Raw genomic sequence first — 26369 nt, 5'->3', positions numbered from 1 at the left:
GAATGTGCAGGGCCCTCCTGCATCGCTGTGCTAAGATGTACAATCATGGGTTTTTTTTTTTCTTTTCTAGTTATAGTCAGTCTTTGTATGAGAAATAATATGTGTATTCTTTTTTTTTCTTTTTCTTTTTTTTTTTTTCTTCCTTTCTTTCTTCTACGCACACAGAAGCAAAGCTTGCACTCTGCACGGTAGAGAGACTAACACAAACAAAAAAACCCGAAAAGAATTTGTAAAAGAAAAAGAAAAAATAACAAAAAGGAGAAAAAAAAGAATACTTATTATACTTACCAAAGTTTGAGATTTTATTTTATATTTTTCTTTCTTCTAATCATCTTCACGTCCCTTGACAGGGAAAAGAAAAGAAGAAGAAAAAGAAACTCAAGTTTTACGTCTTGGTTCCTTTTTTCATCGTGTACGTGTGTAAAGTATAGTTAACCAGCGACTTAATCGATCTCTCATCACGTCCCCTCACCAGAGGCCTCGCGATGTTGTTGTTGTTGTTGTTGTTGTTCTTGTTGTTTTTGCTGTTGACGCTGCAAGTTCCGTTCTCGGTTTGCCACAATAAGTTCTTGTCGTTCCATCTTTGACATCTTTTTGCGCATTGCTTTGGTCTCACTTGATGCCTCACTGGAGTTGAGGTTGTTCTTGTTCGTATCATTATTCTCAGTTGGGGTTTGTGAAGAGGCGGAAGAAAAGTACCGCTTTGCCGCGTCTCGCTTCTTCAGCAATTTGGCGCGGTAATGCATATATTCATTGTTGTCTGGCAACTCCGTTGCATCCATCAACACTCGGAGATCCTGTTGTTGTTGCTGCCGCGCTGCGCAAGACTCACGCGATGGCCGTGGAAATGGCACCGGCGTTGTTTTTTCCATCACGATAAGACGACGCACCATCTTGAGTGAAATGCGCTGCGGGATGTCGCATATTAATGAGAGCGACGGGTGTGTTGGGAGTTCATCTTTCGTGTAGTGTACAGTCGTGGGATACCATAACACCAATCGACCGCCTAAAACGAGTGCCTCTGCGGCGAAGAGCATCAAATCAAGTACAATACTGCTAACAGGATAAAAATTTTCTTCTTGTTGCTGTTGTTGTTGTTGTTGTTGTTCTTGCTGCTCGGCTGCTTTCCGTCGTGGCTCGCGTATACCGTAGGGTGGATCCGTCACAATAGCGTCAAGGAATCCACAGTCCGCAGGACCCGCTTTACTGCACGGACGCCAGGCTTCTCGCCAATTCGCAAAATTTAACCGTACGCGATCGGGCGGTGTGAGTCCGTACAGTTTGAAGTTGGTCACAACAGACGGCGTCTCTGCCTCCTCTGCGGTGATATTCGCCCGTTTGAGGTCCTCTGGTCGGTATGCCCGCATCGCCACCTCTCGCTGTTGTTGTTGTTGTTTACTCGCCTTGTGCCGCAATGTGCCTTTCTGCATGGCCCGTCCATCCGCATCGGCGCCAATAGTGATAGCGCCACAGTGGGCAGCCGCGACGAGAATACCGCCGGTTCCACAGAAGGGATCAAACACATACGCCCCACGGCGTACACAGGCCATATGTACCATCACAAACGCCGGTTCTGGCGGCATAGAGGTTGTGCCAATGTACGGTCGACGTTTGAGATCATATGTAGAAAGCAAATGTTGACGGGGTGACTCTGTGATGAGAAGACCACAAAATGCACGCAATACGCGGCCACATGGCATCCATGATGCTGGTGAACCCGCCGGTGCATTCTCCATCGCATGCTCTATTGCAACACAGATACGTTGTTGCTGTTGTTGTTGTTTTTCTTGTGGTCCATTCTGTGGGTGATTGAGAGTGTCTGCGGGAATGCCCAAGGCATGGCTCACACGTGTTGACAAGGCCGTCTTCTCTTCAACTGTATAGTGGCGACCAATTGTTTCAATACGTAGTGTGCAATGATTAACTGATGATTCTTCTTCTTGTTCCTCCTGGGCGTGATGATACTTCTCTCCCCGCAACCATGTTCCCTCTTCTGTCTTGTCGCTGGAAAGGCAGTCAAGCAACTCCTCCACAGAGGGCGCAGCAGCGAAGAGAAGATACACCGCACGCAGCAACACACATCTCTCAGCGAGTTGGCGCGCCACTTCAACGGAAGGTGCATCAAAGACACAGAACAAAGAAGAAGTAGAAGAAGTAGAAGAAGAATTAGAGGAATTTATGCAGAGCCATGGGGGACACTCCCGTAATTGGATACAAACGCCTAATGTAGTCGCAGCAGCACGTAACTCATCCACACAGAATGGTGACAGTGTTGCGTTGCATGCGAACCATGCAAAAAAAAGCATTTCTTCCCTTTTTTTTTTTTGTTTTTTCCTTCCTTATTCACTTCTGTTTTCTCACACCTCTTTCGCACGTAAGTGTGTGTGTTTTTTTTTTCTCCCCACTTACCAATGAAAATATATACTATATATGTATATATTTTGACTCCCCCCTTCTTCACAACCCTATAGCAAAGTCAATGTCAAAAGAAAAATTACGTGAAAAGAAGAAGCAAAAACAAAAATAAGCATCACATTGGGAGAAAATGCAATTGAAGCAGAAGAAACAAGACAAACAATTCCTCTTTTCCCCTTTCTCTCTCATTTTCTCTGCAAATAACAAAATGTTGTTCGTGCTGTTATTTTGAGAAAGAGAGAGAAAAAAGAAAAAGAGGAAGTTGTTGTTATTGTTTCACTTCTTTTCTCATCTTTTTTTTTTCTTTTTCATAGTCTTTTTTTTGTTGTTTTACTTTTTCTGTATCAGAGAGAAAATATAGTACCATTTCACATGTTATTGTGTTTTTTGTTGTTTTTGTTTCATTCATTTCATTTCTCTGCATGATTTTCTTTACATTGTGTTCACCTGTTTCAGAACCACCAAAAAAATGTCTACACCATCAACCTTCCACATTGTTCCTTCTTTCACTTCTTTTCTTTTCTACAAATAAAAAACGCGGTGCATCATCACAAGATACCCCGGTTTTTACGTCACTCTCCAATGGTATACACTTTTCTTCTCTTCTCTTCTCTTCTCTGCTAATGACTAAGACTGTGCTGGTGGTTTGCTCAGGACGGCCAGTCGAGGATCATCTGCGAGTCGCTGTGCGAGTTTCGCGTATTTTTCACTTGACTGATCAATATGCTTTGCGAGACGTTCATCCAGTGTCTTCATACGCCACGTCGCCTCTTTACAGTATTGTGCGAACTCTTCTTCTTCTCTACCGGCATCTAATTTTGCAGCGTCCACGTTACTCTGGTATTCCATCTGCCGCCTATTAAAGTCCTCCTTCTCGGCGTCCATTTGTGCCTGCATGATGTGTCCTCGTTGAATGAGCCGTTCCTTTAACTCTCGCAGGGCCTCATCCCGCACCTGCCGTGCCTGCTCCGCGGTGAGTACGACATGCCTGTAATCCCCATCAAAGTCGCGTGGGAGTTCGAGTTTTGCGATATACGGGGCGAGATAATCCTTGCGTGAGGCCTCTCTCTCTGCGGCCTCGGCGAGTCGCCGTGCCCGCTCCGCCTCCGACTCCTGCGGCCGGTTGCGGAGGGTGTCGAAGGCGGAGAGCACCCCGCCGGCCCGCGGCTCCCGCCCCGCCCGCACCGTCTCCAGCACCGCCCCGCACTCCCCCATCGACGCCCGCACGCGCCCCAGGCAGACCGTCTCCCACCACGCCAGCCGCTTCCTCTCGTTGTGCTGCTCCAACTCCGACGGCGGCTCCGCATTCGGCAGGCACACCATCAGAGACGGCGAGGGGGAAACGGCGGGGTCGGTGCCAAAGGCAGCCGCGAGATACTCCTCCCCGCGGGCTCCTTTGGTGTACATGCGGTAGGGGCAGATAATGCTGTTCGGGGGATAGTGGAAGTACACCCACATCTCACCTCCACCACCAGGACGACGGACAAAGGCGTACTTCGCCACATCCTCATCCGGATGCGGGTACTGCTCCTCATTACGGTGATACTTCTCACTCATCCGAATGGGATCAAGGCGGAGAGCCTCATCCGCCGGACGATCACCAACTACACTGCCACGTTTCCGACCCACACGCACAGTCGCATTACTCCGCTCAAACGTCGCACTGCGATACCATAAGTGATCATCACGCTTCCGGTAGAATTCCTTCACCTTGCGTAGAATACAACCTTCGTAAAATAACTCCTGTCGGCGCCAAAGACCATCATCACGGGCATCCCAGTAGAATGTCATGGTACGTTGCACTCCAAGTTCATGCGTAAAGAGACGTAACCCCTCCACTGCGGCATCCCGCATTCTACCACGCTCAAACCACTCCTTCAAAAGGCGGAAAGAACTTCCTGCAACAGCTGCGCCAAAACCGAAACTAGATTCAGCCTCAATAGCAGTATCCACCAAACCACCCTCCGTTGGATAAATAGATCGACGACGTAGTTTATCTTCACGGTGTTTAAATAAAATATGTACTTGTTCCCGATCATGATACATGGTATCCGGCAGATGTAATTCCACAACTCGAAGATCCGGCATTACATAGTCTGCATACCAGTGAACCGTAGCGTTGGCGTAGTGAATAACCTTTGGGCCACCAGGATATCGGCTTTCATACTGAGCTCGACTCAGCATTAAATCTTTCACCCATGATGAACACTTGGGTCGTGGTAACTTATCCCGCAAGGTGTAAGCAAAGACATTTACAGTAGCGGCAGGTGCAAAACCAACAGAAGTTGCCCCTGCACCACTACTACCACCGCCCAATGCACCTCCAGGACTATGTGGAGGAAGGGTATCAGCAGGATGATGTCGCCAGCGCGTGCTAAACGAAGTGGAGTAATTAAAGCGATCTATATTATTTGTAGCGGCAAAGAGTGCCACATCGTGTTCATCTTCCTCATCCATATCGAGAATAACACCTTCCCACTGGGTTCCATCATTCAAATCAAGTGAGAGCGCATTTACTGGGGTGTTAAGTGAAAGGTTTACAAAATAGTTTCGTCCATTAAAAACTGCTTCAACACCGGTATAAAAGGCATCCGCTACGTCAGGTGCAATTAATTCACCAGTAGATGGTTCAACAAAGACAGCCTCCTTCTGGCTTTTGCGTCCACCTGGAAGCACAAGTACCCAAGAGTGTATTAGTTTTTCATTGCTGTCTGATCGATCATCTGACTGTTGTCCACCGCTATTATTATCCAGACTGCCTATCGTTGAATGACCCTTTTTCTTCTTCTCTTGTTGATGATGATGTTGTTGTTGTTGCTGGGAATGGCGTTCCATGTGTGATTGTATACCCTCACTATCATCATTACCATCACCATCAGATTGTGACTTCTTCTCCTGTTGCTCCTGTTGCTGCAGGTAGACAGGATCGGGATCATTAACACCGCGAAGCACTGGTCGCTCTCTTACAAGTGATGCGTACTCACCGTTCATCTGTGGTTCATTCTCTTCTCCATCATCAGATTCTGCCTCGTCGAAGAGGCCTTCATCATCGTTCCATGTACGTTTTGAGTAGTCATTCTCGCAAACAAACTTACGGGCATATCCAACAACAACATACGCGTTGTACCCTGCACCAGCAAGTGCAGAGGTAAGCAAGAGACTTAACTCAAAACAGTTCGCAATTTGCCACTGTAAAGCAGTAGCAGGGGACACAACAATATCTGGCAACTTTTCCGGATCGTCAAGTGTCTCATAACGCATATAACCTGCAAAAAAACGGGCACATGACTCCAAGTCAAAAAGTTCTTCAAAAGGAAAAACTGTTGGTTTAATAAATGTACATATTATTTTGCGAGATCGACATTCATTTAATGGTCTGAGTAGTAGTGGAGCACGGTTTGGGAAGTATTCATGATATTGGGTACGAAACAGTTCAACCGCGTTTGACAGTTCTTCCTCCGCTGGAGTTGTGGAGGTGTACGCTGGTGGGAAAGTTTCATTCGGTAGAAGTGTCTCAAACCTTTCCGCCCGCGACATCTCGTACGTAGTAAGACTTCCAGCCATCACACAAGAATATATACTACGAACTCAGAACAATAATAATAGTATATATATATACGTGTATATATCTATATATATCCTTAATGTGGAAGGAGAGGAAGAGACTCGGAATGGCCGTCCAAAAAGGGTAAAATAAAAAAAAAAATACTTAAATTGAATCAGATAGAAGAGCTGAGGCCTAGTTTTACCGCTCACTCACTCACCCACACCTAGTATGAACCCGACTCTCTCCTCCTTTCTTTCTATGTGTTGCTGTCGTTGGCCGCAGCACCTGCTAGAAAAAAAAAGAAAAACAACAAAAACAACAAGAGAGAAGGAAAAAAAAAAAAAGAAAAAGACAAACATCATGGTTCCCACAAAGAAAACAAAAACAAAGAAAAAAAAACGGGGTGAACAGGCTTACACATTACTTCTCACCCCCATGTGATCTTGTTTTTTTTGCGTGCAAATACACACCTTTTTTTTTTCTTTTTTCCACCTATGGTAATTCCCATAATTGGTACAGCCGAAAGGGAAAAACCAAAAGCAAAAATTAACTAAAACAAAACGCATATGGACCTAGTGACACATGCGCTGAAAGAACTGCAACAAAGCAAAAAAAAAAGAGAAAGAAAAAGAGAAAGAGAAAAAGGGGGTGTGTGTTGCCATAAAACACCTTCATTCTTTCTTATTTTTTCATTGTACTCCCTTTTACTTTTTTTTTCTTTTTTTTATTGCTTCATTGTTTGAATTGCTTCTTTTCCTTTTCCTTTTCCTTTTCCTTTTTTTTTTTCATTATTCACCTCTCGCTAAAGTCATCAATCCAGCTCCTCCGGTCTGGCGACGAGAACCGTTTCATACGCACGACGGCAGTACATATCCCAGTAGAAAATCCCCCACGCTGCACTTCCAATGCACACAACAGCACAGTAAAGTGGTGTGACAGTTAAAAGGTTGATAAGATGCGGCATTGCAAAGATACCCTTTAAATCATGAGGAGTAAAGCGCTCGTAGTTCATAAAAGCTGCCTCATTACGTGCTCCTACCTCCGCACCTTTAGCACTTGCTGAATACAAGTGCGAGGAACGTGGATGTGTTTGCATTGGTTGCATCTTGAAATCCTTTCCAACAGCTGCAGCAGAGGCAGGAGTAGCAGTCTTAGCAGCAGCAGCAGCCGTGGGGGTGTTCGGGGCCCGCAACATCCTACTCAACCCAAAAACCCCATTGCTACGTGCAGCCAATCGAATCACTCCGCGTTGCATTTGAAATATGTACAAATTTTCTGATAAAAAAATATAAATGTAAATGTGTCTCCTAATCTATTTTCCTTTTTTTTCCCTTATTTGTTTACTTGCTTGGTAATTTGTGGTTTGGTATACTAGATAAACTTCTTCGCCTGTTGGAACAGAAATGGGTTATGAAAGAAACAAAACAAATGAAATAAAAATAAATAAATAACGAGAGTCATTTCATATTTCCTTTCTTCTGAAATCATAACACTTAATAAAGAAAAAGAAGATATGTATAATACACACATTCTCAGAGACAAACAAACAAAGAGAGAAAGATAAAGTGATTCCATCCATCCATATATATATATATATATATATGTATGGGCATGCATGCACGTATGTATGTATGTATATGTGTATGTATGTCTACAATGCACATATATCTTCCCATCATGGTAGTATCTCGTCGTGTTCCCCCCACCCCCCATGCCACTTGAACCCACCCATCCCCTTACTGCTGCTACAGAACCAGGAGAGGAGAAAAAAAGAAGGAGGAAAACGAAGCGTACAGGGGGAGAAGCTGTGGTATTCACCGTAGCACTTTAGGGGAGTGGTCATTCACTAATTGTCTGTACGAGAGGAATTTACACTACCACTATTGCTAGGGTTTGTGCTAAGGCGATTATTGCTGCCATTGTTGTTGCTGTTGCTGCTTGTGCTATTCGTAGTAGCAGTGCTAATGGTATTAAAAACGGAGAGTGCCTGTGTGGCGAATGCTGCCGGGTCACCCACATTCTGCCCGAGCACGACGGTATTGGTCGATCGTGCGAGTTCACCAAATGTGGATATGTATTTCTCTGCCACTCGCAGGGCGACGGCATCGTTGCTGCCTGGTGTTGTTGTGAGAGCTGCGGCGACTGTACGTAAACTCTCGGCGACGGCGCCTGCGACAGTTGTGGTGGCGACCGCCTCCGCCTCGGCGTTTCGTTGCCGTGTGTATTTCTGCGCATCCGCCGCACATCGCTGGGCGGTCTGCAGAGCCTCGGCGCGATTAACTTCCGCAGTCGCCTCACCTTCAGACTGCAGGACGAGTTGTCGCTTTCGCCGCTCGGCGTCTGCCTGCAAATCCATTGAACGACGCACGAGTTCACTGACGGCGATATCGCGTATTTCGTAACGTTTACATTCAATTCCCCAATCATTTGCCTCACGGCGGAGGACCTCCACAATATTGCGATTCAGTTGGGCCCGCTCACGGAAGAGGGTATCCAAGTCGAGGCGACCAATCTCACTTCGCATGGTGGTCTGCGCCAGATTGAGTAGATTGTATACGGGATTATCAATATTGTAACTTGCCTTACGGGCATCCACAATGCGTAGAAAGAGTACACCGTCAATCTCCACCATCACATTATCAGATGTGATAGCCGACTGGTTTGGGATCTCCACACCCTGCTCCTTCACACTGTAGCAGTAGCGGATCTTATCCAGGAAGGGCACCACAAACCACCAACCAGGATCAAGTGTGCGATGATATCGACCAAGGCGCTCCACCACATATTGACGTCCCTGTGGCACAATATTCAATATTGTATTGCGAGGAACATGTTCCACAAATGCAGCAGGATTTAAATATACACGTCCAGGGCGATTCATCAACATCCGCCCACGATTATAGTCTCCACCACCACCACCGCCACCACCACTACCACCACCAGCATTGTTTAGATAATAACTGGTATTGGCATTGCTGTAGTTGGCGTTCGTGTTGTAGCTGCTTGCACCACTACCGCCACCAGAACCAGAACCTGCACTGCCATCATACGGCATTCCCGCAGGCATTGAAGGACCATACGGGTACGCAAGCGGTACATTATATTGCACCAGACGCAGAGAACGGCGTAGCATGGGGCGCCGAAGGGGGGTAATATGCTAAACAGAATGACTAGGTGTCAACACTAGCAACGAAAAAAAAGGGTGAAAAAAGGAAGAAGAAAAGCACCACAAACAAAATAAAAAATAAAAAGAAGAATAGAAAGAGGGATACCAAAAAAGAAAAAAAAATGTTTACCATATATATAGTTAGAAACATACGAGTATGTACAAAACTATATTTAAGTAATACAACTATCATTCATCACCAAACTCTTCATTCATATATATATATATGTGGAAAACAAAGAGTACGGACCCCAATCAGAGATTAAATAAATCATCCCATCCCACCACCACCCCTTCATGGAGATGATTTGCCTTCTCCATCACCTGTAGAAGTCTTTCCCACACTACTCCCAGATGCCATATTTTGTGTGGCACTCGTTGTTGTTGTTGTTGTTGTTGTTGTTGTTGTTGTTGTTGTTGTTGTTTCTTTCTTTTTTGCTACTCCTTCTGTATTCATACCAGTTAGACGTCCCTTCTCTCCTCCATTCAATGACTTCTCCTTTGCCTCGTAGGTGCGCACGTGCATGAGCAACTCCCTCAGTCGTGTCACCACAATCCCACGTTCCCCATCCGTGAGTACACGTTCATAGTGTGAAGGATGCACCACCGCCGCCTCACCTTCTGTTGCCTTTATTTTCTTTACAGTATTGGCAACAGCGCCGCTAGCGATTTCCCTCTCACGTGCCTCGTGAAGCATGGCGAGATGATGGAGTAACATAGATCGGCCCACGGCATCTAATACGTAGTTTGGTGTGAGTCCCAACTGCTCCGCCGGATCACACGCACTCTCTGTCTCTGTGGTGGGGGCAGGAATAGGCGGCATACACAACAAGCGGAGAAAGTGTGACCAGAAGGCGTCATCCACGTGAAAGCGATAATAACGAAGGGCAAGTGGAATGCATAAACTCTTCATTGGATCTTCTGTGAGATCACCATGCATCTGCGCTGATTGTGCACGGGAAACGGCCGCCGTCACTTCCTTCGCAAACACAATATGCGTTGCACACTCCACAAAGTACGCTAACTCTCCACATGCTATCAAGACACGCCGTAGGAGTAATGGTCTATGATGTGCAAATGTCTCTGCTGTAGGGAAAGATACATATTGCTGTAATAAGGATCGATAGTATATTACTTCCATATCATTTAATGCGGCCCATGTAGCTGCAGCGGTGTAGAGTCTTACTCGATCCTGCTGCGGCACCAGAGGGGCAAGATTCAACAAGGAATTTACAGCCCGTTCATCTGCTCGCATGTTTACAAGCAACACGGCACGCCATAAATAAAGAGATATTACTTCATTTCGTAATTTTTCATTCTCTAGTAGTGGATTCACACCCTCTGCTGCACTTTCACTACCATACTTAGCCTCCGCAGGACTAAACGTATTTTCATAATCTTTTTGTAGATGTCGTTGGTGTTCTTGTTCTTGTTGCTCTGCGGATTCCTTTTGCCGCAATCCTGCCAAGAGTACACGCCCACCCGCAGCCGCCTGTATCTCTGCATCCACCAAGTGTTGAATGCTATTCACAGCCTTTTCCAATTCCTCTGCTTTGGCTAACTGTACAATAGCGCGTATCTGCGGTGTTGGGGCGTCATCCACTTCATAGGCAAAACGTTCTGCAAGCACTTCTGCACCTTTTGTGATGGGCCGCATAGAGAAACAGCATGGAAATCGACAGAGGTGATCATTCTCAACGCAGCGACCATTACCACCGCAGCGGTACATTAAATCAAACACTGAACTCCGCACAGATGCCTCTCGCCGTAATGACTCCGTCGTGGAAGTATTCATATGCGTACTTTCGTTAGTAGTATCCGTGCTGGTGGAAGTAGATCCTGTTTCCTCTGCTGCTGCTGCTGTTGTTGTTGTTGTGGAATTCTGTCCGCCGTAGCGACGTTTGTATACAACTTGACGTAGTCGCATCGCACTTGGAGCTTCTGGTCGTGTTGTAACAAAATCACTGCAGTCAACATCCGCACGCGGTAAACTTCGTGTGGTTTTCAACTTTAATGAATTCACAACACGTGAAAAGAATGACTTCATTGAAGTTTTTCCTTGTTGTTGTTGTTTTTTTTTTCCTTTTCTGTGTATATCTATGCTAATATGTATATGTGGGTTGGATTACTTCACTCTTTCGATCCCTTTCTTCTTGCGTGAACAGGGAACTCACAGAGTTGAGCCGAAAAAAAAAACTAACAGAAAACAAAACAAACAAACACACACACACACAGAGAGACAGACACCACCTACGTACCAATAACTATATAAAGTACCAAAAAAAAAAGAAAAGACAAGAACAAGATTAAAGTAATAATAACGAAAAAGAAAATAAAAAGAGAACACATACTCCATATACAGATATATATACAAATAGAGCAAAAGAAAGAAATAGATAGTGAGAAAGAGAGAGAGAGAGACATATAAATTCATAACAGTTGGGGAAATGACAAATTTGAACTGTGATTTCCCTCTTTTCCTTCATTCGTTCACAAAAACAAGCACAAGTCTCTGTAACTTTTGTTGTTGTTGTGGTTGTTGATAACAAAGATAATGATGATAACGATAAGTATATTATACTTTTTTTTTTTCTTCATCAGCATCTTGACGCTATCCTTTTTTTTTTTTCATTTGGCAACATACCACCACCACCACCTTCACTTTTTCCACCTAATCTCCACACTTCTTTTCTTGTCTATCCCATCTTGTTTCTTTCCTCTTTCCTCTTTCTTCCTTTCTTGCTCTTCTTTTCCTTCTTTTCGTTTCCTTTTCTTTCTTTTTCCTCCCGCTATACAATATTGATATACTCATGCACGCGGTTCATCATCCGCTGCACAATGCAGTCTGCAATCCACTGCAAGTTGTTAATCTCCAGCTCCTTCAGCTTCACCCATGCATAGAATACACCATACTGAAACTGCCGCGTCATGGCATCCTTATACATCACCACAGACATTTCCACAAACCGCTTTTCCAGTGATTGTTTGCCTGTATCCAACAAATTCCCACCGGCCCCACCACGGCCTGCAGTGGAGGAACTGCCGCCTCGAGTATCATCAAACAATTCATGCATATCCGCAAAGCGACGAAGACGCTCCCGCAGTTGTTCCACACTCTCCGAGTCGGCAATATCATCATGAATATCAACAAGCGTGCCGATGTTGGGAAACAGTTTCCGTCTATCGGCCGCATGCATTTCCCGCAGTCCCATCGTGTTTACAGTAAAAGTCAAGACAGCGCGGTCCGCCTCAAAGGCCAGCAGCGGGCACATCACCGTCGCCGTCTCACCGCCCAGTTCACAGCAGAAATCATAAAACTGTTCATAATAGTTCTTCAGCAACACACCACGAATGTATTCCACCGATAACTCATCCAAATCACGCTCAAAATCGCCATCGGCGCTAAAGAAGCGGCCAATCGGGGTGTCAATGAGAACAACATCAAACATCTCCCGCACATCTGCGGCCGCTGTGAGAGTTGCCAGCTCTGGAAACCAACCGAGTGGATGGCACTTCGTTAGTAATTCAAGACTGTCGCGCCCACTACGCTTCGCAACAATCAACTTCAGCACATTCGATATCATATGTTCATAGACAATAAAATCAAGAAATTGCGAGAGTGGAGGGGCGGCCCATTCACGCAATTCACGGAGTTGACGCACAAGGTGTTCCTGCGCGCGGTCTACCACAATTCGTGCGGTGAGTTGCCCGTCTTGTTGTAAGAAATTGCCATAGTCGGTGACTTGCAGTTGGGATTTCATATCATTAAGGGTATCGCACTGTGCCAAGTTACTGTACTCCTCCGGCCGGAGAAAACCATCCTTGTATCCATGCACCATGGCCTCCAGACAGCCATCCTGCACATTGAAATCTAACAAACCACGTCCCATGAGTCTGTAATCGTTTTATATATATATTCTCTCGCTGCTAATAATAATATTTTTTTTCTTCTTTTTGTTCACTAGTACTGTCACTAACACTCGTGATGTTCTTGTTGCTGTTGTTGTTGCTTTTTGTTTTCTGTTTTTTTTTTTTTTCTTCTTCTTTGTTCGTTGCCTCTTGTTATATTTTTTTCTTTTTTCTTCTTTTTTTTTGTTATTTACGTTGCGCCTCGCCCTCGACTCTTGATAAATAGATATCCTATACACGTAACTATGGGCGTGTGTGTATGTGTGTGTGTACACAGAGTCCCCTTTAGGTCTCCTCTTTTTTTCTTTTTTCTTTCCTTTCCTTCTTGATATAATCTCCTCTCTTTCTCTCTCTCCCTCTTGTCGCTGCCCTGCTGTTGTGTTACACGTCCAGCGCAAACAGTTTATTCAGCTAATTGATATTTGTTGAGTTTAACACAATCAACACAAAGTGAAAGGTAAAGAAGTGAAATAGAGAAAAGAAAAGAAATGAAATGAGTGAAGCAAAAAAAAAGTCTGTAAGAAAATAAAAAAAACTCCATGTAGAAACACATATACAAAAAATGAAAGGGAGAAACAAAAAGAAATAAAGAAATAAAGAGAGAAAGAAAGCAAACCAAATAAACTATGCAGCGAAAACATTTACAGGCAAAAAAGAAAAAGAAAAAAAAAGATATCATTTTAAATTCATATCTTGGATGAATCATACGAATATTTGACGACAAGCGTTTGATTCCTGTATTCAATCTAATGACTGTTACTTGTCAAAAGGTTTCTTAGCCTACTATTACAACAATGCCTCATTTTCATTCCTGAGGTTCCTTTCTTCTTTTTTAATTATATTTTCTATTTCAACATCTTATTTTTTCTTCCCGTTTTCCTTTTTTGTTTTTAATTCCCTTGGTGAAAATGCCAAACCGAAAGCATACTTAGATCCACACAAATACAAAGAAAGAAAGAGAATTAATAGAACCTCTGGTTTTCTCTATTTGGTGCGTTCCTTCGTATCCATTATCGGTGGAGTGGAACTAACACCAGCAGTTCTTACACCTTTTTAGTTATGCCTTTATCCAAAGTGCCGTATATTCTATTCTTCACGGTTATTTCTTTCTTTTTTTTCTCACTTCCTCTTCTTCTTCTCCATTATCCCGATTTCTTCCTTTTCTCTGGTAATTGCTACTGATGAATTTCTTTCTTTATTTCTTTCCCACATCACCTTGTTGTTTATGGTTCTATTCCTTTTCGATTCAATTTCTGTGTCCAACACAATAGTTCATCCTCGCTCTATTTTGTGTTCATTTTCTTTCATCCCCTCCGCGACAGTCAATATTATTAGGAATACCCGAAATAAGAAATCATATATATATACAGTAGAGGGAGATAGATAGAGATGATAATGATGGGGGAAAGTAACAAGAAAAAAAAAACTGACAATTGTACTTTCCAAGGGCATTCCCACTTTCCCTCTCAGAAATACTTATGGATATTTTTTAATGGCAGTACTTGATAGGAATACGATAAAGAGAGGAAATGATAAAGGAAGCAGTTCAATAAAATAAATAAATAAATAATACAGAAAAAAAAATACGGAAAGAAAAAAAAAGAGATGGAAACACACACAAAACATGGAGAACACAGAGTTGTGTGCAGAAATATATATATATATATATATATATATATAAAGATAGATTAAATATTGCCATTAAAATTAGTGAATCGATCAACTTTCACTCATGGTTGGTGTAGAAAATGAGGAGAAAATTAATTTAAAAAAAAAAAAGCCAACAGAGGAGTAAATAAAAATCTTTGAAGTACTACAAACTGAAAGATAGATAGATAACTTGATTTAAAAATAATAATAATAATAATAATAATAATAATAATAATAATATAAGAAAGTGAACGAGCGTAACCATGCAATTGTGCATCCTTGCATGAATATATTTCACGCATGTAACTCTTATTACAACGACACGGTGTGTTTGTTTCTGTATTTGTTTGTTTGTTTGTTTGTTTTTCTCTTTCCTTTATTGGATCCATTAGTTCACTCGCGTGTCTGTTCAATTACCGCACATGCGCTGCCTTACTCTGCATAGGATCCTTCTCTAACGATATCTCACACACGCACGTCTACTATACCCACACTTGTGTCATCATTATTACCATCATTAGCATCATTTCGTTGGGTAAATCCGTCCTTTTTTTTTGTCATTATCATTATTGTTATCATTATTGGTATTATTATTACTATCATTATTATTATTTGGTATTCTTTACCTCCTCTTTTTTCCTTTTTCCTTTTTTTGTTCGAATTTTTAATTTTTTTTTTTTTCTTTAGTTGTTCTTCGATGTTCGTACGCAATCCCCTTTCTTTTTTTTTTTTTCTATTTACTTGTATTCCCCTCCCCCTCCATTATCTATTTTATTTATTTCCCTTCTCTTGGCGTCTGTACTTCACACGTGTTGTATCGCCCACCACTACTCTCAAATATGATCTTTTTGTTGTTTGAGTGGAATAGCGGGTGTTATTTGTGCAGTGACTTCCTTGTCCAAATCAATCAGTGCCGTATCGCCAAACTCCGGCCGTGCGTATCCACCCACACCGCGGCCCCCGGACTTACGGCGACAACAGCAGCAGAAGATCGCAAGCATCAACGCAATAATAAGCGGCACCCCAATACCAATCACACAACCAATGATAATTTTATCCCGATCGGACAGTCCACCGTCAACAGTAGGCGCTGCTGGGGGAAGGCGCACATTCGGCACAAGTCCACTGACAATCGCAACACGTGCCTTCGCGGCATCCGTGACGGTTGTGAAACCCACACGAAGAGCGTGAAACCCATCGGCACTTACTTCCATCGCTCTATTTACTCCCATCGTTGTGGACTGCAATAAGGATGATGATGATGATGATGAGGGAATGGGATGGTTGTTGTTATCTACCACAGCCATCGCATCACGTGGAACCCCTGCGGCTTTGCTGATCGCATCCAAGGCATCGGCATTAGAGACCAAGTCGGTTTCCAAGTTCAATGCAGTCACATACACAGGCGCTACCGTTCCACCGCCACTCTCACTCTCACTCTCACTGGTAGTAGTACTGCCTTGGTCATTGGTACTGGCTTGGCTTTGACTTTGGCTTTGGCTTTGGCTTTGGCTTTCACTCTCATCATCTTGACTCGAGATAGCAGGGGTAACACTGGGTTGAAGTTCATTTGTTAAAGTCTGCGTGGGCACCTCAACGTAAGACTCAGAGGAACCGGATTTGCTGTTAACATCATATTGTGCCATGCACACCGCCACTACACAAAGCAGCAGGTTGAGAAATAACAGAAAAAAAGAATTCCGCATTATAGAAGAACGCGTTGCTACGGACATAATTCTTTTTTTTGTTGTTGTTGTTTTTGTTGACTTTCGTGTGAGAGAGTGATTGCTTTCTTGAAGTCACACCTTTTGGGTTTGAAGGGGGCAACAGTGTAACGCAATTTGCAGAATTTATGCGTACAGTCATACGCATAGGGAGAGAAAGTAAAGAGAAAGAAAGGAGGTTAAAGTATTATGAAAAGTAAAAGCATGAACAATAAGAGCAACAGCAAGAGCAATAATAATAATAATAATAATAATAATAATAATAATAATAAGAATAAGAATAAGAAAAGGAAGTGAGGAAAAAAAAAGAGTGATGACACGTGAACAAACCAATAATAACTATTATTCTTATTATAAAGAGAAAAAAATAGCATCCGCTAGCTATTGCGTTCCACTAGCGGTGCTGCAGTAGGATGCTCGTTATGAATCTGTTACTGGTTAGAAGAAGGATATTCGAAAAGAGGAACACAAAAGAGGACGAAAAAAACCATATATAATTTTATTCCAAGTATGTATTCATTCAATTCTCTGTTGGCATCGACCAGCGCTTTTCTGTCCTTGTGATCATCTCTGAACGCTTGTACAACTCCTCAAGTGAGATCCTTTGTACATTCCTCGTAGTCTTTTTGCAGCCCTCATCACCACTGTCGCCACTATCAGAAATACTACTACTACTGCTGCTGCTACTACTACTACTCCTAGTGGGAATAACTTCATCTTCCTTGTGTTCCTCATCTGTCACCCTTTCTCCTGTTCGCTCTCCTCTTCTCCATGTAAGTCCCCCGCGTATCAAGAAATTCTCATAGGAAGATTTCATCCAAAGGCAAACAGCAATGGTAAGCAAGAGTACTGGGAGCTGCATGAACACCACATAGAAAAGTAAATCTTCATCACCAAGATATTGTAAGGAGTATTGCTGTAAAACGTTCATCTAGAGTACTGGTTTCAGATCCTTCTTTCTCTCTCTTTTTTTTTTTATTCTTATTCTTCCCCTCCGCCTTAGTCTCTCTATACTTCCTTTTTATGTTGGTTTAGTATTGCTACACGCAAGCACAAAAAATAATGAGCGCCCCAACAGCAACCTCTACTTCTCACAAACACCAAAAAAATAATTAAAAAAAAAAAAAGTGAGGAAACCAGAAGAGAGATTGTGCAACATAATAGTAACTGCAGCCAGAAAAAGTAGTAGTAGTAGTAGTCATCTGACGCAAACAACCACGAAAAACAAACCAACGAGGGGGAAGGAAAAAAAAAAGCATTCATACAACTACAAAATAAAAAATAAAAAATAAAAAATAAAAACAAACAAAAAGGAGGTCTTGTTCCTCCCCTTTCTCTCCTCTCTACGTTCAATTCCACTCCACCTCACTCCACTCCAATGGTAAAACGCAACTTTCCCTTACTCTCTCTCTCTCTCTCTTCATTCTGTTGCTGTCGCTGCCTCTTCTCTCTTCCACCCCACTACCACATACCCCCTGCACCTGTCCCCCAGGACTCTTCCCAGCACTTTGGCCGCCAGCGGGAAGACACAGGTGGCGGCTGGAATGGCTCGCGGGCCCCTTGCTTGTCAATAGCGCCACGTCCCTCGCGTATATCGCCAAGGTCCGTTAATCCGAGTTCACGGCGGTGGGCGAGACGCTCGTCCTCGAGTCGATCCGTCTCTATCCGAAGCCGTTCAAGTTCCGGTGTAGTGAGAGAGGGCACGGCATCGTGATATGGGATGCCAAGATCTGTACGTTCCCAGTAGTGAACAAAAGGCTCACCGTCAGGGGCGTTCGGGTCTGTCGTGCCCTCCGCCGGTTTACGTACAGGATGCTGCCGCTTGTTCATACGCACCTGACGCTTGTACTCAAGTTCCTGCCATGCCATGTTGCGGAACACGTGGCCAAGCTCCGTGCGCATCACTTCCACTTCCTCCTCATTGTAGAAGAGATCCCCACGTACAAAACCTAGGGTCCACGTCGCCCCAGACTTTGCCTTTGTGGCGTGTTCCTTCTCTGGTTGGTGTTCAGTCTGGCGAAGCGGTTTTGTTGCACGGTGGGCGTCCCCGTATACCTGATCATCGTCTAGTTCTTGAAAGGTTTGCTGTGAACGGTTCATGTGAGCCATAATGCGCATGAGAGCATCCTCTACCTCTTCCTCCTCTAGCACCATAGCACCAAAATACTCTTTCTTGTAGTTTCTACTATGCTCTTCTTCAGCAACACTAGGTGGATCACCGCGGTGACCACGCATCCAACGCTCCCAGAGTCGGTCATCTGTCGCCAGTGAACCATACGGTAGGTGTTTCTTGTTGGAATCTTTACGATACATGCGTCGTTGCTCCTCACGACCCTTTTGAAATTGCCATGTTACGGTGAATTTATTCCCAAATCGATCCTTCGCAATAAGACGTTCCTGTGTGAAAATGTACCGTACATAGTTCCAGTACATCTTTTCCCACCATGTGATGATTCGGTTATCAGCAAGACCAGAAAATGAATGTTGCAACTTCACACTTTTGTCTCCAAAGGCATCCACAGAACGCACATACGGCGATTTAATTTTCGATAGTTTCTGCCGTGCTGCATCTGCTGCCTCTTTTCCAGACGTCTCCTCCACTTCTCGTACATAGTCTTCAATTTTATCTTCTTCCCTCTGTTCTTGCGCCTCCCTCTCTAACTGCAGTTTGGCCTTTGCTGCCAACAGTTCCTTCTCCTTTATGGCCCACGCAATGGCATCCTCCTGTCTGCGCGTTGCGTACACAATCTTAGATGTCAGATCATCCCTCTCATCAGCCATCCCTTTTATATTAGAGAGAATGGTCGCATTCGTCAAACGATAGCGTTTGCTGCACCACAGAGATGAAGACGAGCTCACTGAAGCAAACACTGAGTTTCTGTAAAGGCGACAACCGCCATGTCTACCACGCGATGACGGCACTCCACTAAGTAATGGAAACATGAACTATGTACTGTTGCACAGAATTGCTTTGAATTTATTTATTTTGTTTTTCTTCTTCTTTTCTTTGGAAGAAGAAGAAGGGGGTGTGAGAAGGAGGGGTGAGATTGCCTCTTCAGGGGGTCAAATACTTAGTCACTACTCTCGTTTTGTACGTTATGGCAGACACAAGTCTCCTTTTTCGCTCCCAAGCGTTTTTGTACGCTTCTTGGACGCCCCTGTATGCCTTTATTTCTCTTTCGATTGGTTGTTGCTCTCGTGTTTGTGACTGTGTATTTAATAATATGTGAAGGAAATAAAAGTAAAAGAGAAAAACCACCGTCTCTAGTCTTCCCTAGGCGTTTTCAACCGACACAGTAAGAGAACTAGGACAGACAGAGAAAGTCCCAATGCAGTAACAGGAGGAGGTGGAGGAAGCGAAAATAAAAATAAAAAACGAAAACGAAAACAGGTAAAAGAAAAATCGCTCTCTGAAACGACGTCGCTCGGTGATTTCTTCTTCACACACACACACACACACACTGGAAGCACAAAAAACAAAAAAAAATCATATATGTGTATATACGATGTAAAAACGTTCGAAGTCACACCTGCAGGTGATTTTTTTTTTTTTTTTCACTCATCTCCACCTTTGGTGCAGAAAAAAAAAAGAAAAAAAAACGACATTCTCTTGTCTCTATGAAAATACCTACCTATATGAAAATATATAGATGTATACAACAATCTGCATAAGTCTTGGAAAGTAGGTATAAAATATTACAGTCACACTGGGAGAGAAAGAAAAAAAAAAAAAAAACGAAAGGAAAGGAGAATCCACCTTTTCCATTTTCTTTTTTGTTTTTGTCTTTGTATGTACGTGCATCCTCAGACGCACGCCATTTACAAACACGCCAACATAGCCATCGCCCCAACATCTACAATTCCTCTCTACCTGCAATCTTTGTTTTTGCAACGATGTCCGCTAATTTTCTAAGTGCCCCAGACCCCAGATTGGGGTTGTGGACTATTTTTGAACGACGAGTAGGGGTTGCCGAACTCTGTAGATGCTTCTGTTTTTGATGAAGTGGTTGCATGTTACGGTACATAGAGGGTGGTGTTGGTGACCTCGTCGGGCCCGTGTGTTGACTTACCAAATCAAAGGAAGCCCCTAAGTCGACGCCTTCACTTTCTTGTCGTCCTTTCGATGAGCGCGAGAGTGAGCGACCATAAATTTTTTTCTGTTGTTGGTGTTGTTGTCGTCGTTCCTGCTCATTCCAAGCCTCCGAAGCAGAGTCGACACTCTCCGGCGAAAGTACAGTGGAAGTACTTGGAGTTTGTGGCACTGATGCACGTGACGATGGATCCGTTCTTTTATTATTATGATGATGATGAGGAGTGGTTGCTAGATATCGGTGCTCATGTACTGCAGTGGAACTCCTAGCATCTTCTCTTTCAGTGTATGACGGAGAGATCATTTTTGAAGACGCTCCTGTCAGAGGACCATGTTGTTGTCGTTGTGTTTGCTGTACACGGTGGTGGTAGTTACTTTGACTTCCATCGCGTGAGGTGCTTGTCCGCCCCACATATCGCACATACGGTGGTGAGGCCCCTGTTACACTGGAACGAGAGCGAGACGAATGTGCAGAAACCCCATGTCTAGGAGAACGCGAACGCGAAGAAGACTGTGTAAGCCTTTCCATCTGCATTGCCCTAGTAGATTCGTTTGTGGTTGGGCGACTGGAGCGATGCCGTCTGCTGCACACATCACACTCATTGAAAAATTCCCCACGATGGTCACACGGCTGATAACGCAACGCTGACGGCACACGTGGAGCGCTCCCTGTGACACGTCCCAGTGATGAGTACGTAGTACACGCCGGCGTCACCACAACGGCGGCGCGCGGAACTGAATGACGTTCACGTTTCTTTTCGAGTTGTTCCTGTTGTTGTTGTTGCTCTTGTTCTTGATGATGATGATGATGATGATGTTGTTGTTGTTGTTGTCGTCCTCGGGCCTGGCTTTGTTGTCCTAATTCAACATCAGTTTGCGAATGACTCTCCTGTGTGCTCGGCGGTAGTGGAGACGATCCCGTCGATCTAGGTGAGACGCTTCCACGGGCTGAGCCAACATCACCGCACTCCTTTGGTGACCGTACAAGCCCTGAACTGCGTAGTGATGACTCATGCCGTAGATGTGTTTTTGTCTTGCTCCCACGTTGGTCACTTTGCGCGGCACAAGGTACTTCAAAGGTGTTTTCAATACCAGTTGCTGTTGCTGTTGTTGTTTCAGTACCAGCGGCGGGAGCAGGTGTTGGTGGAACGACAGATCTTTGATATGCTCCACGCAACTCCGCCGTTAGCTCCACCATGGATTGTGCTACTTGCAGGAGAAGTGTATCCTTTGCATCTAAACCGTTAAGCAACGAACCTGCTGTCTCTGGCAACGATGATGACAACAATGGTAAGGGTTTCGCGAGAGTAGCAGGTACAACTATCTCATGCGTTGTGGTACATATATTCTGATTTTCTTCTTGCTTCTGCCATGAGGGTGGTGTCTGATCTTCAGCAATGTCATGGAGACGCTTCCAACGGCGTAATTCCGCTCGTGAGACGGCGGCTTCTGAAAGCGCCTTATCCCTCCCCTCTTCTATTCGCTGGCATTCTTCTAGTGCTGCCTTTGTGCGTTGTTCCGCAACCACAGCCGTTTCTCGCAGCAACTGTAACTCCTCCTCCATTTGTTGTTGTTGTTGTTGTTGTTGCTGTTGTAATTCTCCAGCCTTTTTGTTGAAGTTGGCGACATCTTGTGTAACCTGAAACATGTGAGCAATGATTTTCAGAACAATTTCATCCTTATCAAAATGTGAAATCTTTGCCCGATGGTGACCCGGTAATAATGGCGGTTTTTGCGACGAGTCACTCCGTTGTTTTCTTCCCTGTTTCTGTTCCTTTTGGTTATCTACCACCGCACCATCTTCATCCTCTTCTTCTTCTTCATTCTCCTCTTCATCTTCACGCAAGCAGGAATCTATCACAACCTGTGGAAACGGATGGGAGGACGTGATAGCAGTCCCATTCACTTCTACCCAATTAACATACATCGCGCAGAGGTCAACCACGTCATCAATAAGTTCGCGCAAATCTACTGCTGTCTGGGTACGCTTTCGTAGTTTTTCAAGAATACCAACAAAACCAACACTTAATTGTTCTAACCCTACTGCCCATACACACGGTCCCTCACCACCAACACGGTTGAAGAAGTAACACCCTCGCTGTCGGGTAGATCGTTCTTTAAGCAATACATAAATTTCACTCAATGCTGCTGGGTCTTGATTAAAGGCTCGATCTACATCTAACCCTATATATGGTTCAAGCATAGTGGCGATAAATTGTTGAATCATTTCCGTATCCTTCTGCAGAAGAATTGCAGCAAGTTTATAGTTGGTACTGAACTTACCTAATGCATGGTAAACACTTGAAATGTTTTTCTCCAGAGCCCGAAAAAGTACGTCATCGCTTATATGTAACGCCTTATCACCCCCAGACTCGTTGTTGGAAATATCTTTTAGACTACCAACGTCTAAATCAACATAAGTTTCACCCCATACATCCTCAAATATCAATTCATCTGGTGCATCACCCCCACGTCGTCGGGTAGATGATGGGATTGATAAATAACGTACGCTTAACAAAGCAGCCACCATAGTACGCAGCTTTCCTACTGACTCGTACAGACGAAGAAGTCGGTGATCTGTTGGTAACACACGATCTGTCGGTGCATCCTTTAATAACAGAGATAGTGCCGCAGTGCGGGAACCACAAGAAGTATTTTTGTTGTCCTTGGAAGTGGATGACTGGGCAACGCCAATGGCCCGATCGAGAACTGGCAAAATGCCATCTGCAAAACGCATAAGCGCTGCATCAATGTCTAAGAGATTCTCATCGGTAATGGTTTGCTCAGCGTTATCTGCTGTACAGAAAAAACGATGGACTGCAGCAAAATATTTTATTAGTTTTTGTTGCGTGTATAAATGATCCTCTGTGGCCTCCTGCAGTCGAACAGCCCACCTACCAAATTTTTGCAGAAGCACCGCTAATGACTCTTCACTCGCCTCTTGAGATAGTTTTGGTTTTTCTTCCTTCTGCTCTTGTACTTGATCATGAGGCTTTTGTCGGATACAATCATCCTCTTTTTCTTCCTTTTTCTCATTATCATCTTTGCTTTGCCATTGACATCCAATGACACTTTCTACTACCTCGTCTTCGGCATTCTCATCAGTACCGAGCATATACAAAGTACGCTTGACACGTCTTCCTGCTTCAGCCAGTCGTTGCAGAATCATCTGTAAAGCTTGACGAAAAGTCTCTGTCTCCTCATGCCACTGTTGTTCTTCTTCTTGCAAGCGAAGTATCTCTGACTTCTGCACTGCACGTTCAGTAAGCGCTTTATCATCCTTTAGTCGCTCCTCTACAAGTTTTAGAGCTTCTAAAATGTCACCATCATTAACAGGTTGTGTGACATGTGTCTTTCGCTGTTCAGGGCGCAGCACAAACTTCGACGTAGACGACACTACTTCCGTCTTAGTGTTTGCCTCAAGATGAAGAGCTGTTTGTTCAAGACCCACTGTTCGACAGATCATCTTGACGGTGTTACAGATACGCATCCAGCGTTTATTGTGAATGTTGCTGGATTGAATCAAATTTTCGAGACGAACCTTATTAGCCCCAAATGACTGAAACAGACGATGATAACGTGTTTTTATAACTTTCAATCGCTCTTCAAGATCGTCAAAAATAGCAGTGAGAGAAGATACTGTAATTCCATTACCGTTATTAAGAATACCAGCACCAGTTTCAGCAGAAGGTTCTTCTAACATCTCTGCAGAAAGAACACCCAGTAATTCTTCCATTTCAGTTGAATTTCCTTGAGACAGTAATATCTCTTTAGTAATCCTAATAAGCTGTTTACTGCGTTCCTTGACTAATTCTTCTATTCTAACCTTTTCCAAACGACTTTGTGCTCCAGAAAGTTGTTGCTTCTGTTGCTCTTGAATCCATTGTTCTTGTCTCTTTTTTAAAAGTCGTATCATTTCAATAAGGTTGTTTACCGGTGGATCAATTTGAGCGTTACCCCCAGAAGAATTGGAGACAACTCCTGTTGGAATTAGTTGTGCTAACTCATATAAACTCTGTCGAATAATGGCATCCTCTCGTGTTACACAATTTTCACATTCCTTCATCGCCCAAAGACGAAGTTGTTCTGCCGTATCCATGAGTCCTGATAAAACATTTTTATCAAGAGGTTGTGTATCTCCATTAGTAGAACTTTCAGCTAATTTCGTTAACTGGGACTGTAACATCTTTATTTGAAGAGAAACAGGATCTTGTGTAGCTAATAATGCAACTAAACGTCGTACTGCCCCTTCCACGTAATCAAGTAAAGCATTTTCTTCTTTCTGTAATTCTAGAATTTGCACCTTATCATCTTCTGGTAGCCAACGAGCAATCCTCATGATTGTATCTAAATGTCTCCTATTTTTTTCTTCTATTGAAGACTCTAGTAAGCGTTCTCCAGACTTATGATCTACTTGGTATTTTAACTCATTTACTATCTCTATGAATGATTTTTCTTCATTGAATGGTACTTGTAATATTTTGTCATCACATTTATTTCCTTTCAGTTTCCCTAACGTTTCAGTAAGAATATGTTTTGCTTCCATTTCTTCGTTTGCCATTGTAATAAGAAGATCTCTGGCTCCCGTCAGGGTTGCACGCATATGTTCTAAAACAGCCTCAGCTGAAGATTCGAGAGGTTCTTCACGCAAGAAATTGGGGACTACATTTAAAAAACATCTCTTCTTAACTTCATTCATAACAGAAATAAGAGTTTTTAAATCCTCTTTTATCCATCGGTCATTTTGGGAGTGAGAAATGTGATTTTCATTCGAACATAGAGCAGCACGTTCTTGCTCCACTGTAGGAGGAAATACAACACCACATGAAGCAAATTTGGTCATTACTGCCCTTTCGTATTGAAGAAGAAGTACGGAATTTGTTTCCTTCTCTCTTTTCGTCTTTTCTAACTCATTCATAAGCTTAAGCGCTAGTTTGGGTGCTTGACTGGGATCACTTCCAGGTGTTGCCCCAAGTATATCCATAACTTGACAAAGTGCTTGGTCTTTATCAGTCATTTCAACATTTTCACTAATCCGTTTAGCCTGATTAGATGAATACAAAAGATTCAGCATATCTCGCAACGAGCTTTCATTAGACAATTTTTTATCTAGAGAATTCTTCTCTACAAGGGTTTTTGTCATCTCCATGCATTTCTCAACTTGTATGAGAATTGCCAAAAGATTAGTTTCTATATCTCCAAGAACTTTCGTATTTTCTGTGACCGTTTCAACTACGGAACTATCCCCATCCTTAGAATTAGATGGTTTGGTTCCATTCAAATAAAATAATGTTTTGTTTATAACATCTGTCAGAGATTCTCCTCTGTAAAATGCTTCCGCTCTTGCTTTTTCAGCAGAGTTTTTTAAATGAATAATACTGGTCATCAGGTCTCTAACAAAGGGTTCAGTCCTACTGCTTTCAATTACCTCAATAACGCGTGCCTCTAATTCCTCAGAAAAAACTGGTTCATCAGAACGTATTGGTTTTCTGACTTCATTTAATATTATTGAAGCCAGCTCACTTTCAGTCGGATAGTGATAGTTAAGTAATGAGTCAGTATGCTCTACTCCACCAGTACCAACGTCCCCTTTGGCATCATATGACTCCTGTTCTTGCTGCGCCTTTTTAAATGACGTCCATAACTGGGCGTGCGCACTGGTCCAGTCATTTTTCTGACCCTCCATTAATTCAACTATGGGAAACTAATAAAAAAGGAGGGACAAAAAAAAACATTGGAAAAGAATTTAAAAAGGGGTTCCAAGTTGTATTTAGTCAAAATAATGGAAAAAAAAAGAAAATGGTAAAGAAAAAAAAAATCTATTTATTTTCAGTAAAGGAAGAATCCTTCTTTTACCTAACAGAAGGA

General features: G+C 43.3%; 10 protein-coding genes across 10 annotated transcripts; all 10 read right to left on the bottom strand.

Annotated features, from left to right (window-relative positions):
• Nucleotides 1-458: 458 nt before the first annotated feature.
• Nucleotides 459-2306, bottom strand: TM35_000381950 (methyltransferase; the record flags this gene model as incomplete). The annotated part of the gene is made up of 1 exon (XM_029029609.1): nucleotides 459-2306. One exon carries the CDS (start codon nucleotides 2304-2306, stop codon nucleotides 459-461), a length of 1848 nt encoding a protein of 615 aa, XP_028879186.1.
• Nucleotides 2307-3042: 736 nt separating this feature from the next.
• TM35_000381940 (uncharacterized protein) lies at nucleotides 3043-5979 on the bottom strand (the record flags this gene model as incomplete). The annotated part of the gene is made up of 1 exon (XM_029029608.1): nucleotides 3043-5979. The coding sequence occupies one exon, from the start codon at nucleotides 5977-5979 to the stop codon at nucleotides 3043-3045; it is 2937 nt and encodes a 978-aa protein (XP_028879185.1).
• Nucleotides 5980-6773: 794 nt separating this feature from the next.
• Nucleotides 6774-7217, bottom strand: TM35_000381930 (succinate dehydrogenase subunit; the record flags this gene model as incomplete). The annotated part of the gene is made up of 1 exon (XM_029029607.1): nucleotides 6774-7217. One exon carries the CDS (start codon nucleotides 7215-7217, stop codon nucleotides 6774-6776), a length of 444 nt encoding a protein of 147 aa, XP_028879184.1.
• Nucleotides 7218-7808: 591 nt separating this feature from the next.
• Nucleotides 7809-9095, bottom strand: TM35_000381920 (putative SPFH domain / Band 7 family protein; the record flags this gene model as incomplete). Its single annotated transcript, XM_029029606.1, has 1 exon — nucleotides 7809-9095. The coding sequence occupies one exon, from the start codon at nucleotides 9093-9095 to the stop codon at nucleotides 7809-7811; it is 1287 nt and encodes a 428-aa protein (XP_028879183.1).
• A 328-nt stretch (nucleotides 9096-9423) lies between these two features.
• On the bottom strand, nucleotides 9424-11175 carry TM35_000381910 (uncharacterized protein; the record flags this gene model as incomplete). The annotated part of the gene is made up of 1 exon (XM_029029605.1): nucleotides 9424-11175. The coding sequence occupies one exon, from the start codon at nucleotides 11173-11175 to the stop codon at nucleotides 9424-9426; it is 1752 nt and encodes a 583-aa protein (XP_028879182.1).
• Nucleotides 11176-11917: 742 nt separating this feature from the next.
• TM35_000381900 (vacuolar ATP synthase) lies at nucleotides 11918-13018 on the bottom strand (the record flags this gene model as incomplete). The annotated part of the gene is made up of 1 exon (XM_029029604.1): nucleotides 11918-13018. One exon carries the CDS (start codon nucleotides 13016-13018, stop codon nucleotides 11918-11920), a length of 1101 nt encoding a protein of 366 aa, XP_028879181.1.
• Nucleotides 13019-15520: 2502 nt separating this feature from the next.
• Nucleotides 15521-16333, bottom strand: TM35_000381890 (uncharacterized protein; the record flags this gene model as incomplete). Its single annotated transcript, XM_029029603.1, has 1 exon — nucleotides 15521-16333. One exon carries the CDS (start codon nucleotides 16331-16333, stop codon nucleotides 15521-15523), a length of 813 nt encoding a protein of 270 aa, XP_028879180.1.
• Nucleotides 16334-16931: 598 nt separating this feature from the next.
• On the bottom strand, nucleotides 16932-17342 carry TM35_000381880 (uncharacterized protein; the record flags this gene model as incomplete). Its single annotated transcript, XM_029029602.1, has 1 exon — nucleotides 16932-17342. One exon carries the CDS (start codon nucleotides 17340-17342, stop codon nucleotides 16932-16934), a length of 411 nt encoding a protein of 136 aa, XP_028879179.1.
• A 530-nt stretch (nucleotides 17343-17872) lies between these two features.
• On the bottom strand, nucleotides 17873-19354 carry TM35_000381870 (uncharacterized protein; the record flags this gene model as incomplete). The annotated part of the gene is made up of 1 exon (XM_029029601.1): nucleotides 17873-19354. The coding sequence occupies one exon, from the start codon at nucleotides 19352-19354 to the stop codon at nucleotides 17873-17875; it is 1482 nt and encodes a 493-aa protein (XP_028879178.1).
• Nucleotides 19355-20265: 911 nt separating this feature from the next.
• TM35_000381860 (uncharacterized protein) lies at nucleotides 20266-26187 on the bottom strand (the record flags this gene model as incomplete). The annotated part of the gene is made up of 1 exon (XM_029029600.1): nucleotides 20266-26187. One exon carries the CDS (start codon nucleotides 26185-26187, stop codon nucleotides 20266-20268), a length of 5922 nt encoding a protein of 1973 aa, XP_028879177.1.
• Between the last annotated feature and the right edge of the window lie 182 nt (nucleotides 26188-26369).

Source organism: Trypanosoma theileri (genome assembly GCF_002087225.1).
Source record: "Trypanosoma theileri isolate Edinburgh chromosome Unknown TM35_Tth_38_V1, whole genome shotgun sequence".
Taxonomy (NCBI): domain Eukaryota; phylum Euglenozoa; class Kinetoplastea; order Trypanosomatida; family Trypanosomatidae; genus Trypanosoma; species Trypanosoma theileri.
This window is presented reverse-complemented; position numbering and strand designations above follow the sequence as displayed.